Source organism: Populus alba, chromosome 8, assembly GCF_005239225.2.
Source record: "Populus alba chromosome 8, ASM523922v2, whole genome shotgun sequence".
Lineage (NCBI taxonomy): Eukaryota > Viridiplantae > Streptophyta > Magnoliopsida > Malpighiales > Salicaceae > Populus > Populus alba.
The window spans coordinates 9,622,843-9,635,627 of record NC_133291.1 but is presented as its reverse complement, the minus strand read 5'-3'; the positions used below and the strand labels follow the sequence as shown (position 1 = coordinate 9,635,627).

The 12,785-nt window shown below is 35.8% G+C and overlaps 2 protein-coding genes and 1 long non-coding RNA gene across 3 annotated transcripts; 2 read left to right on the top strand and 1 right to left on the bottom strand.

The window, feature by feature from the left end:
• Positions 1 to 3,988: 3,988 nt before the first annotated feature.
• LOC118054518 (probable transmembrane ascorbate ferrireductase 3) lies at positions 3,989 to 5,691 on the top strand. The gene is made up of 4 exons (XM_035066149.2): positions 3,989 to 4,324; positions 4,417 to 4,465; positions 4,757 to 4,956; positions 5,280 to 5,691. The coding sequence occupies exons 1-4, from the start codon at positions 4,166 to 4,168 to the stop codon at positions 5,538 to 5,540; spliced, it is 669 nt and encodes a 222-aa protein (XP_034922040.1). The 5' UTR covers positions 3,989 to 4,165; the 3' UTR covers positions 5,541 to 5,691.
• A 1,522-nt stretch (positions 5,692 to 7,213) lies between these two features.
• LOC140955865 (uncharacterized) lies at positions 7,214 to 8,096 on the top strand. The gene is made up of 3 exons (XR_012170555.1): positions 7,214 to 7,346; positions 7,442 to 7,490; positions 7,596 to 8,096. It is a non-coding gene; the product is annotated as an uncharacterized lncRNA (long non-coding RNA).
• Positions 8,097 to 8,232: 136 nt separating this feature from the next.
• LOC118054510 (protein OBERON 3) lies at positions 8,233 to 12,499 on the bottom strand. Its single transcript, XM_035066137.2, has 2 exons — positions 10,510 to 12,499; positions 8,233 to 8,933 (listed from the first exon to the last, which is right to left on the bottom strand). The coding sequence occupies exons 1-2, from the start codon at positions 12,362 to 12,364 to the stop codon at positions 8,344 to 8,346; spliced, it is 2,445 nt and encodes an 814-aa protein (XP_034922028.1). The 5' UTR covers positions 12,365 to 12,499; the 3' UTR covers positions 8,233 to 8,343.
• Between the last annotated feature and the right edge of the window lie 286 nt (positions 12,500 to 12,785).

Genomic DNA, 12,785 nt, shown 5'->3' with positions numbered 1-12,785 from the left:
CCCTATGGATATTGATAGCCCAAAGGCATCATAAAAATTGAAGTAGCTGTGAACCACTGATGCATTGGATGGGTTTATCATTCGGCTGTGGTCTCAACTCATGATTGCAAAGCATAGCCCGTGTTGACACATTGAAATTCCCTTTCTTTAATTTAATTTTTATTCTTATTTATTACTGTCCTTTAATCTTCTTCTTGTTTCGAAAAATCATTTAACGTAAACCCCACTGAAGATATAGTATTTGCTTCTCTTGAATTTATCCATGGTGTACCATATTCAGGCTTGCAAATGAAGGAAAAGTTAACACATCATTTTCCTTCTTGTTTCTTACCCTCGTATAGTTATATAAAGCTATAATGAGAGGTTTAAAGGCTACTGTATCCCATGCCATGTTGCCCCCGTTTCCATATAGATGCTTTTGGTTTGCTTAATTTGCAAATTTCCAAGCAATTGCCCATCTTGTTTTCATTGAATCCCTCCGCAAAAGTTGATTTTGACATTTAAAAAGTCATCACGCATCCATACTTTCTCGACCCAATTTCGTGAAATCAATAATGGAGCAAGCTGGTGCAATGAAAACATCAATCTCCTTAGAAGAAGTTTCAGAATTAAATAGGAAATTCAAAAGTCTGAATATTATATCTCAATCATAATGATGAAATGTTATATCTCTATCATAATGATATTGGTTCAACTTGAGAAAGAAAAACATCTTCTCAACCCAGAAAAGGAAGCAAATTAATGAAGATAAATTGAGGATTTTCTTTTGTCAGAGTTTAGCTGTTATAATTTAAAATAATTTCGTGGTTTTATGCCATATGATTTTATCAAATTTTTTAGAGATGACATGACTGGTATCTTTTTTACACAACGAAATGCATAGAGATTTAGAAACCAGATCAATTTCACCCATCCCTCTTGATTTTTGGCACGGCCTACGACACTAGCAGCGGCACATCTACATGGGCCAAATGCCACAAGAGTCTAACAGATTATGAAAATACAATATATATATATATATATATATATATATCAAGCAGCAAAAAACCATGATCAAATAGCAGCTAGAGATTCGGCTGTTTATGATTAGAAAAAAAGAAAAAGAAAACGAAGCTATATTTCAAACAAATGTTCCATAAGAACGTTTGAATTGTGCCATTTGATATTTCATGAATAACAGCGGGGCACCGATGCTGTAAAGGATGCTATTAAATTTATTTTCTTATAGAAAGTTTTGATTTTAATATTTTTTAATGATGTGAAGATGTTAATGTATTTAATTTGCACCAACTTGATGTAATTAGATTTTCATATATAAAAGATATATAGTATATATATGTCCAGATAAAATCTGATGACAATTTTCTTTTATCTATAATTTTCAGTTTCGAGATGCAGGGAATAAATCCTCCACCTCTCATGGTGTCCAAAGCGGGCCAAAAAAAGGTAAAATATAATACCAAAAAACGTATAAATCAGCAGGCATAATGATATCAATTTGTATTTTGTTTGATGTGATCGCCTTTTATCATTTCAATTGGATCCTTTGGTAGGGTGTTTGGAATTGTAGTGTAGTTATAATTGTTTTTTTAAAATATTTTTTATTTCAAAAAATTTATTTAAAAATATATCAATTTTAATTTAAAAAAAAAAAACTTTTTAAAATATATAAAAAAACAATACATAAATTCTTTTAGTTTTTTTTTGGCTTTGGATTAAGCCACGACAAGAAGCATCTAGAGGGGGACGTGGAAATTGAAGTGAAACTAATCGAAGGGCCATGAATTGTACAAGTGATTAATGTCAATGCTTAATATAATTGTGTTGGCGGGTCTTCGTGAGATAAAGGGAACTGTATTAATTTGCAATTAATGGATAAGGCCTTTCTATTTCAACGATTAATCTCCTTCACCAGATTAGTCATGTCCTCCTCAAAGAAAATGACAGTATGAACAATGTCAAGAGCACCACTTTATTCTCGTTAATTTCCTTGGTGTGAGCAACCAGAGAATGCGATAGGAAATGAACGGTGATCAATGGATAGCAAATCAACTTGGATTACAAGTTGAGATGCAAAGTAGCGTTGTGTGGTGTGGACTGTGACAAAAACAAGTCACCCGCCCGCTTTGGAAAAGACTGCATCACACTCATGATCTGGTATATTATATGATGGAAACGTTTTACTTTCAAGATAAGATTGATAAGGTCACGGCATTTTCTAGACATCTGTCAAAATCTAGTTCTTTGTTAAATCCAGTTGCTCCAGGTGATGGAAATTACAAGGCATGTTACCTCCATGCCGTGGGTTTAGCTGCATGAACTCCGGCTTGCTATGATCATAATGGAGATAACAAGCTTGCATGAGCCTGGTTTCAAGTAATTAGCTTCTTAGGTTTGTTTGGCCTTGAACCTTTAACCTGGGGAATTCACCGAATTTCATCAGAACAGCAAAATAAAATCAGGTGCGTTCATTCGTAGAGATTTATTTGAATTGGATAATTGGATTGCATAGCAAAATACCGATTCTTAAAGCAACATCCCAAACTCTAAGAGAGTCGCGCAAATAAACCCTTTTCCTCGAGCTTTTCTGTCAACTTTCTTAGAACTTTGGAAATCATTTGAGAAATGGTTTATTTTGTTACGCAATGCGATGATCAAGTTCTAATAATATCCCATCGTGTTATATAGGAACTTGGGGATTATTTAGTTTTAAAAATGAGCGACTAAAGAGAAACTTACACTCTTGTGTAGAACTAGAAGCAATCCTTCCTCTTTTTCAATATTCCTTACTGGTCAATTTAACGATGACAAGGAATGTGTTGTATAAAGAAAAATGCGTCATAAGAAAGAAACATAGAAGATGGTGTTTGTTTGTGAGGTGCTCTATATTTTTTTAAAAATTGATTTTCTTTTGTTTTAAATTAATTTTTATAAATTTTTTTGGATCATTATAATATGCTGATATTAAAAATAAATTTTAAAAAATAAAAAATATATTATTTTAATATATTTCTATAAAAATAACAGCAGCTGAAGACTTCCGAAATAACACCAGCCTATTGCTCTAATTTTATGGAAGTCCAAGAGAGTAGTGGGTATGCTTTTGGGCCCTTTCCATGGGCTCTATGACTGCGGCAATCTATTAGCACTATTTAAATGAGCTAGGTCCAACACTTGTCTCGGGATTTATTCTATATCTTTATTTCTGTTTTTTTATTAAATATGTTTTTATTCGTTATGTATCTATTTTTTATACCCTAAAGCACTAATCAAACACAAATATGAGTAACCTTTCTTCCTTTGGCCTTTTCTTGGATTTTCTATCTCTATAAAACCCCTTTATACAGTTTGATCTGCTTCATTTTTAGGTTTCTAATCTTGAGCTTAATTAGTCATCTATGTATATTTTTAATGTCTAGCTGAAGGCATCCATGAAAGCCCGCACGCTCTTTCTATGAATTCATGTTAGGCTTGACTCGACTCTAGAAATTTGATGTACCGCTCAGATTTAATATCTAACCATGTGCTGGGCTTCGTGCTTTCTGTTCCTCTTTCGATTTTTCTTTGAAATACGGAATAGGTCATTGGCAATATCTTTTGAAACCGACCAAATCCACCCTTTAAGCATCTTTAATCCTAAAGCATCATACAAGTAATTCATATCGAAAATAATTATGCTTTGCGCACATGCCCATGATTTTCAACAAAAATGATGGAAAGAATGGTATATTATTGAACAAGAGCAGATTTTAAGGTTACAATGGATTGATATTCTTACAGAGTTGATGAAAGATGCAACGTAAGAAGGATATATTGATAAGTTTCCCCTACACATATTATTACGTTGGTTCATCAGAAGAACGAAAGGATTAATAATACATAAAGGAGTAATTAACCATTCTATCACGCGACATATCAATTATTTCGAGACAGAAAAAATCCTCGGTACAATTCGGTGTAGCATGCTTTTGTACCGATGATGCTTTCCCCTGGACAAAGCTTCCACTCCTCGTAAAAAGAAGAGAAAAGTTTCCCATGTAAGAGGCCAAGCCCTACTAGACAAGCAATCCCAAGAACGGCGTTTACCGGAGGTGATATTCTGAGAGAGATTTCTATAAGAAGTCACCCATCGCCACTACATTTGACAGACAAAACCCTGTCTTCGATGGATGCTGGCAGCACAATCTACAAGCAATCAGCCTCTCGTCTAACCGTGATAGCACACTTGTGTGGCATCTTGGCTATAATTCTCATGCTGGTTTGGTTATTGCATTATCGCGGGGGCATCGAGTATCATTCTGATAATCCTGATCGTGTTTTCAATGTAATTAGAATTTCCGCACCCTTTGTTTTTGTTACTGTCATATAATTATAATCTTATTATTTCTTAATTTTATTATTAATCTTGGCATGCAGGCTCATCCATTTTTTATGTTCTGCGGACTCATATTTCTTGTTGGCGAAGGTACGTGCTCGTGTGTGTGTATATATTGAATTTTCAAAGATTACTTATTGTAAGTAAAAAATCTCATTTATTGAAACTTGATAATATATATATTTTAAAATGAGTTTCGAGAAATAACTAATATTATTTTATTAATTACTCCTCCATGACCATAAACCATAAAATCTCTCTAGAATTCAAGCCTTAATGGTATTTTTACACGATTAACAACATTCTCATGTCTCATCTACGTGATTACTTTTAACAGCTTTCTTAAGTTCTTATATAAATATATGGTGGTGATGTGAGCAGCGATGATGACATACAAAACAATATCATCGGCAATGATTATCCAGAAGTCTATCCACATGTTCCTGCATCTGATCGCCCTGTGCCTTGGTATTGTTGGCATATGTGCTGTTTTCAGGTTCCATGATATGATCCAAGCAGAGGATGTTTATAGCTTGCATTCATGGGTTGGGTTGAGCACCTTCTGTTTATTTTGCTTGCAGGTGCGTAAACTCTATCCGACTAGACCACGACCTGTAGCTAGTGATGAGCCTGAATTCCTTCGTTCTTATCTTTCTTTGAATACATTAAATTTTAGGCGAAAACATGCAAACCTTTATTTCAGTGTTTGAACTTTTTCCGATTGACACCAAATCTGAGAAAATGTAATAACTGTCATCCGTTGATCTATTAAAAAGGGACCGTATTGCAAACCTAAGAAACATGGGGATTGAATTGAACGTTTTCTAAATAAATCCCAGTAGCTTCAGCATGGTATATAGTTTCAGATGGTGACACTTGTTATATAATTGAACTCGATTCGCAGTGGGTGCTCGGCTTCTTTACATTCATGTTTCCAAAAGCTGGGAAACAAGCAAGGGCAAGCATGCTTCCATGGCACGTATGTGGGGGGAGAGCACTGTTATACATGGCAACATGTGCAGCACTGACAGGGTTAATCGAGAAAGCTACATTCCTCGAGCTGAAGCATCATCGCGAGTCTCGTTTGATTAACTTCACTGGACTCTTTATCCTTCTCTTCGGCATTTTCGTTGACCTCTCGGTTGCTCTTGCCCGTTATGTGTGATGATTCTATACTACCTTCCATATTTTGTATCTTGATGTATTGGCTAGTTGTTTTCATTTCATACAAGTTGGGTAGAATTGCTTAAGATCTGATAGAATTATAGTTCAAAAAAAGATAAAAAAAAATAGCAATAATAACTCCGTATTCTATATGATCCTGGATTAATTTAGAACTATTAAGTCTGATAGAATATTTGAAAGCAACTTTTTTTGGTTTTTTTTTTTTTTTTTTTAATTTTATTGTAACTTTTGGACTCCATACATATTTTAAGTCTCAAGTCTTAATGCTACTAAAATGCCTCGTAAACAATCATATCCGTTAACCTAATCAATTAAAGCGAAGAATCGAGCCATGGAACTTTTCAAAATTAATTAGTCAACATTTTCTTGTGGACCATGCATCCCCTATTCGCCATGGCACCATGCTTCTCTGCTCACCTCCCAAGATGTAGCATTGCCATCAAACTTTACATGATAAAGCATGCGTTTCGCTGATCCCATTGTTTGGTGACGATGGGCATTAACATTATTGTTCCAAGTTAACAAACGTTTGAACTAAAAAAAATAATTTTAAAAAAAAAATTAGTAAATTTTATCTCAACTTTATAATGATTAAAGAACCATAGTTTAAGTTATTAAGATAAAATTTCAAGATATAATTTATATTATTTATTAATATACCCCTTAAAAAATTCTTTTAATCTTAAAATTTGCATAAACTCTCGAGTAAAAGTTTTTTAATTTTGAAATTTTTTATAGATTTAAACAACATTATACTTAATTTTTATCAAATAAATAGAGTTGGTAGGATTCAAACTTGTGAATTGTGATTGCTTGATAATTAAAACTTTGATACCATATAAAAGAAAAATTCATCTCAACTCAATAGTTTAAACTATTAAATTATTTATATTATTTTTTTAATAATAATTAGATTCATTAAATACTAAACTTTCAAAATAGAATTTATATTATTTTTTTTAAATAATAATTAGGTTTATTAAATACTAAACTTCCAAGATTATACCGACAAAACCCTGGTTCTCCATTTAATTTGTCACAAGACTCGCCGGCCTTGACGTTTACTAATACTCCTCTGGGATTCGGAGTTTCCGTCTTTCTTGTGTTGGCAAAACCAGAAAGGTTTTCCTTGTGCGCATCACAATGTACACAGCAAAATTTCCACGTAAAATTAATCAAGAATAGTAAAATTCAATCTTGACCCTAAAGATTCGCAAATGTTCCACTTTTACTCTTATAGTTTAAGATTTCTCAATGTTACCCCGGATCATTAAGCAGACCACTTCTTTATTTGTTTTTTTTTTTAGTTTTCTAGGTATTCTGTGAGATGTTATGACATTTTCAGGGATTTGAGTGGAAAGGTGTGATAAAATAATACAAAGAAAATATGAAGAAATGTGAATTTCTTGTCAGTTATTTCCTAAGAGTGAAATTAAACTTCTTAATAACTATAGGAGAAACATCCGGAGATTTTTATTTATGGGGGTAGAAGTAAACACCTTAGCAGGCTTACAATGAAAACAAACGAATCACTTTGTATTGTCCATCTTCGTAAATACTAGCAAATAATGATGATGATTTCAAGTACTTGAAGAACAGTACTGAGCATATACATATAAAACTGCTAGACATCACCTATTTCCAGCTCCCACTGATCTCTTCGACCCCCGTAACAATGTTTGCCCATTTGTTAGCTATAGCAGTCACAACCCCTGTTCTTGTCTGGCTTTTACACTTCCGAGGAGGCCTCGCTTTCGAATCTGCTAACAAAGGCAAGATTTTGAATGTAAGATGAATCAGGCTCTAATCATTTATAAATATGTTCACTATGTTTTCTAACTAGTAATTCTTTGTTTAATTTCTTGATTCTTCTCAATTCAGATGCATGCTCTTCTAATGGCAGTTGGATTTATAGTTTTTGCGGGAGAAGGTAAGAAAATACAATCTAGCTTTATGAATAAATTAATAAATGAATCAGATAATGCTAAACCAGAGCATTATTATTAATTTCACAAATAATCACTGCATCTGACAGCACCTGTGGCTGGAGTAGTGGGTGTTTATACAGCTTTCAAGTTTAAGCATGAGGTGGAGGAAAAAGACATAACTAGTTTACATTCCTGGCTTGGCATGATCACCATCTGTTTATTTGGTTTACAGGGCTTTTTTTTTTCTTGCGATTACAAGATGTACCATTTGTTACCTTTTCTTAATATTCTGATCACTGATTAACACAAAATGGGACGCTGGGCAGTGGTTTTTGGGATTCTTCTCATTTGTGTTCCCGGGCGCAGAAATGTCAGCAAGAGGCTCGTACAGGCCATGGCACGTTTTTGGTGGTTTGGCCATATTTTTCTCATTATTAAACATCGAATGGTATCAGATCTTGTCTGTGCCCACGGGGTTCTGATTTGTTGTCTCTTCTACCTATTGTAATTTCTTGATGCAGGGGTGGGGGGGAAGTAGACTCGAGCTTCGAAACCTGGTCTTTCCTACTAGGCTGCTCTCGTATGGTATTATTATTTATTTATTTGGACAGCCACCAAACAAATCCAACGGTATCAAACAACCTTTGATGTACTATAAGATAGAATTTCACTGGTTTGATCTTCCCATCAAGGCCATGAACTTCCAAGCTCCCCAGTTCCACAGCTAGGAAGGAAAGCCGTGCATTTTTGCATTTAGAGAACAAACATTTCAAGCTCAAAATGGCAAAGATACAAGACAATAGCACACGATTACGCATCGTCTGTTAGCAAAGTTATAAAAACCGAAGGAATAAATTACACCCATTGCTGATTTGTGGCCTCCATTCTTTCCAATAAACCAGCAATCTCTGCTTGCATTCTCAGCTTCATGTTTAAGTAATTACAATATGTATTTTCCAAAGTCTTCAGTTCCTCCATTTTCTTCCTCCGTGTTTCTTCTGTATCTTGAAAACATATTTTAGCCAGCTTCTCTGAATATTCTTCTTCTAACTTGTCAGATTTTGCCCGAATAATCTGCCTGTAACCTTCGGCCTCTTTTTGTGCTTCTTCTGCCTTGTTCTGGAACATTCTTGCTTCAGCTTCTTTGATCTGCACAAATCTTTCCAAGCTGTTGAAGCCATCATTCTTTGATAACTTCCCAAACTGAAACTCATTTTCAAGTTTTAGGACATCAAGGAGGGAAGCTTTGAGATCATTTCGGTGTAGATCATTTGGTAGTGAATCACGTCTTCCACTTGAAGAGCCCATGTTGTAAATGGTATATTTTGGAGTGAGAGAAGTTGCTGGCAGCATAGGTACTGCATCTTTTCCAAGGGTAGCTTCTGTTGGCATCAATTCTTTTGCAGAAACACCAGAAGCAGGAAAATCTGACATACCATCTGCATCTAAAAATCCCAAAAGAAGAAATATACGATTTGAATTTCTGAGCATAAAAGACTAAAATAACCTTGAAAATTAAAGTTAGTTTGAAGTTCACAATCTAATGATAAGCAAATGTTGATTATTTTTTCCCTTCTTTTTTCAATTTATTTCTTCATTCTACCTTGTTTTTTCCGTCATAGAACAGACATGCTAAGATCCCCAGTTATATTACTGTCTAGCACAGCCAGTCAGGGAGATGTAGTTTCCTGGTTATGGAAAAAAACCTCAGCACAAGTGAGCAAGTCTGGAAATCATATGAACATTGACTTGCACCGTTGAGGTTCGAAACTGCACAAGGACAGTGAATCCTGACTGCCAATCCCACATGATAACAAATTGTAATAGGCAAATTGCTTGTAACCAAACATTTTTTTCCACTAACTTCATATTTTTGAAGATGATGTTGGAAATTTCATATGGATAAGCACACATACTACATGACTTTGGACCTTTGGTGCTCAAAACTGCAAAGCTCAAGCACTGCAGAGTTTGTGTTTGAACTGATTTGCTGTTAGATTGTAACTAATGCATGTAAGCACCCAGAAACAAGAAATCAGGCATCCTGAATTAAGGAAATAACCTAGGCCATTTTGCAAATCAAGTTTATACAAACTACACCTTTCAGACAAATTACAGATTAGATATCTCATAAAGGAAAAGGCTGTTGGAAGAGCAGTTAAATTGTTCCTGGAGTTGTTTAAACTAACGTATGGAAGGACCACTTAAAACTTCAATATTTCTTAGATGCAAAGATATTTTGAATGTAAGCCGAATACTCTCACTACAAGCTTCTCCTCTTTGCATAACAAGTGGATCTCAAACCAAACCAAAGCCTTATCAAATTTTATATAGCTGAGCTTGAGCATACATAGAAATAGAAAAACCATCCCTCACATTTAACTCCTTATTTAGAGACCTTTTGTTTTTATTACACTTTTAGAGACTAATGGGACATGTCCCAGCTCAAGAGTGAAAGCTTGGAAGAATAACATCAAAAACTCATCAGCCATTCCAAACACTCATCTTAGTTACTAAAAAAGAATTGTTTAGGGTGCAGAACCCAGCCCGATTATTCACACCTCCAAGCATAAAATGACCTATACATTCTTTCTTCATTTAATTAACTGGTGTGTAATAATGCACAACTTATCACATTACCTTCAATGAACTCTAAGCTCAATCTATTGGCATTTATTCGAACTCTGACAGATTAATTTATTTATGTAAAGAAACTTATTTGGAGAAAAGGGATAGAGGTTACAGCTTAAAAGAATGACAACATCAGCGGACCAGATAAGAACAAGCTTCAATCAACAAAGCTCTGTCCATACAGAGAACAGTAACTGAGAAACGAAAACACATCAATCATATTTTTTTCCCAATTCTTTCAGACTTCAAAGGTCAGCAGTGACAAAAGAATTCGGAATTTTACCAACCAATCCATAAGGTGAGTTCAACCATCTACCCAATTCAAATAATGAGAAGAAATAGCACATAAATGGCATAGAAAAAGCAGGAGTTCGAAGTTTGAAGACTTACAGTTGAAGAACTGTATAATGACGTTGCAGGCTTCTCTAGAAGACATCAGTTTTCTTTCAAGCATGGAGAGCAAGTCCACAGCCTTAGTATGCAACTCCTTTCCTTTGAAATCCTCACTTCCCTTGAAAATCTTCCTAACACAATCAAGCTCCTTTATCAGAGTTTCTTGACCCCAATCCTTTGCACAGCACACAAACACATCCTTGACAAAGCCAAACATCTCAGAAGCATGATTGCACCCAATGCAGTGAAATTGCATCTCCCTAGTTCCTGATGGTCCCCTCAAGCTAGGACCAGGTCTAATGAGATTCTTTTGTGTGCCACAAGCAGCATGGCACCAATGGGAGCAAACATCACAGCCAACCCAACTGCATGTATTGCTAGCACAATCAAAATTCATACAGACAGGACACATACACGAGCTGCAAAATCCCTTATTCCCCGAGCAAAACTTACAGTCACAGTCATCCACAGGCAATATACTCTTGCAATTCACATTCCTACACCTCATAAACAAGAAAATCTCCACCAACTCATTCGTAGGAACCCGAACTTTCCCAGATACAAAACTTCCATGCCCCATTTTGACCGCAACTAATATTTCTAGCTGCTCCCTTTGGCACTTTAAGAGAGCCTCCTTGGTAAGATCAGACCTTCTCTGAAGCCGGTTTTGAAGGCCAACTAACTCGTCTCTCTTTTCAGTCGTAGCAATTAGATTCTTCAAGTACTCCTTCGTCAATTCCAATGTTTCTTCGCCTAGCTCCTGAATTATCTGAGCCATAACAGGAATGGACTCGGAAACAATCTCACGAAGAATTCTCCCTGGTCCAGACAGCTTTTTTGCTTCACCTTCTCCATCTCCACTCTCCAAACCTCTCAAATTCTCTGAATCCCTTCTCCTAGAATCACCTGAATAAGCATCTAAGCGTGGCCTAGCCAGCAATTCAGATGGAAAAAATGAAATATTATCCGAACTACTAGTTTTATAGACACTATTATTGCACGAATCCTTATTCGTTGCACGATTACCTTGCATTGTAGAACCACCACCACCATGATTGTTATTGTTCAAAGCAACAATCCCATCTCCAATAGGCCTAAACCGGCTATGAACTGATCCATTAGTCCCTTCCCCTCCACACCAAATTTGATCATCTCTCCCTACAGAATACTCGTAATTCTCAGTTGAATTGAGAGTCATAGAGCAACTAGGGTTGTGTGAAAACGGGTGTGAATACGAATAAGAAAGTGAAGCAGCAGTGAAATCATCAGAACATGTAGTTTTTGTGTTGTTGTTTTTGGATTGTGTTTCTGCTGCCGCTACTGCTCCTGCTGTACCTAAGGACTCATTACGATTTGACTCAATCAGAGGATCAACATTTTGCAATGCATTTGATGCGGTTAAAGAGAGAGACACATCTGGCAAAGCTAAAGAAAGATTTAAAGTACTCCCTAGCTTTTGTTTCTTGTCTCTTGAGGAATTCTCTTCAACTTCTTCCTCATCTTCTTCGTGGCGGACTTGTCTCTTGGAAGAAGAATTGGATTTGGTTTCGCTCAGATTCAAGAAATCCCTCTCAACCCGTTTCTCATCTTGGATAGAAAGCTCTGAAAAGATTACTTCTTTTCCCTTGAGAGAAAAACCCAGTTTGCGATTGTTGTTGTTTTCACAGAGGTAGCTGAGAGTGAGTTCTTGGGGTTTTAAGCCAAACCCCTCAAAACCCATCTTTGATTCTCTGAGAAAATCAATTCCCTTTCGAGAAAAACCAATCATTTTCTCTACAGGGTTCTCTTTGTTTAGAGACCTCTCAGACTCAGCCACAACATTAGAGGCACGATGATCTTTCTCTCCAAACATGGCCTTTGTTTTGTTTTCAAACGTCAGGCGTTTAACAGGAGGAGAGAGGCGGGGGGGTAGAGAGTCAAGAAGACCTTCGCTTTAAGGGTGGACTGGACTGGAGGGGCAAGATGGAAAAAATGAGGGGGTCTAGGGGGTGGGCGGGTTATTGCCTCATTTTAAGTTGGGTGGGTTTGATTCTCAACAGAAAAGTCTAACATGACAGCATCACATAACAAAGTTTTCAGATTTGTCTTTGTATTGTTTGTGGTTGTTAAAGGCTGAAACTTTCAAAGTCTTTTAATTTTCATACAAAACGGCTAACAGTCAGCCAGTATTGACTATTGAACCATTGAGTTACTGTTGAGCTCAAATGCTGTTGCCAGTTTTCACTGCTGCTTCTACCCGAAAACATACAAAAGAAGAAAAGCTGTGGACTTCC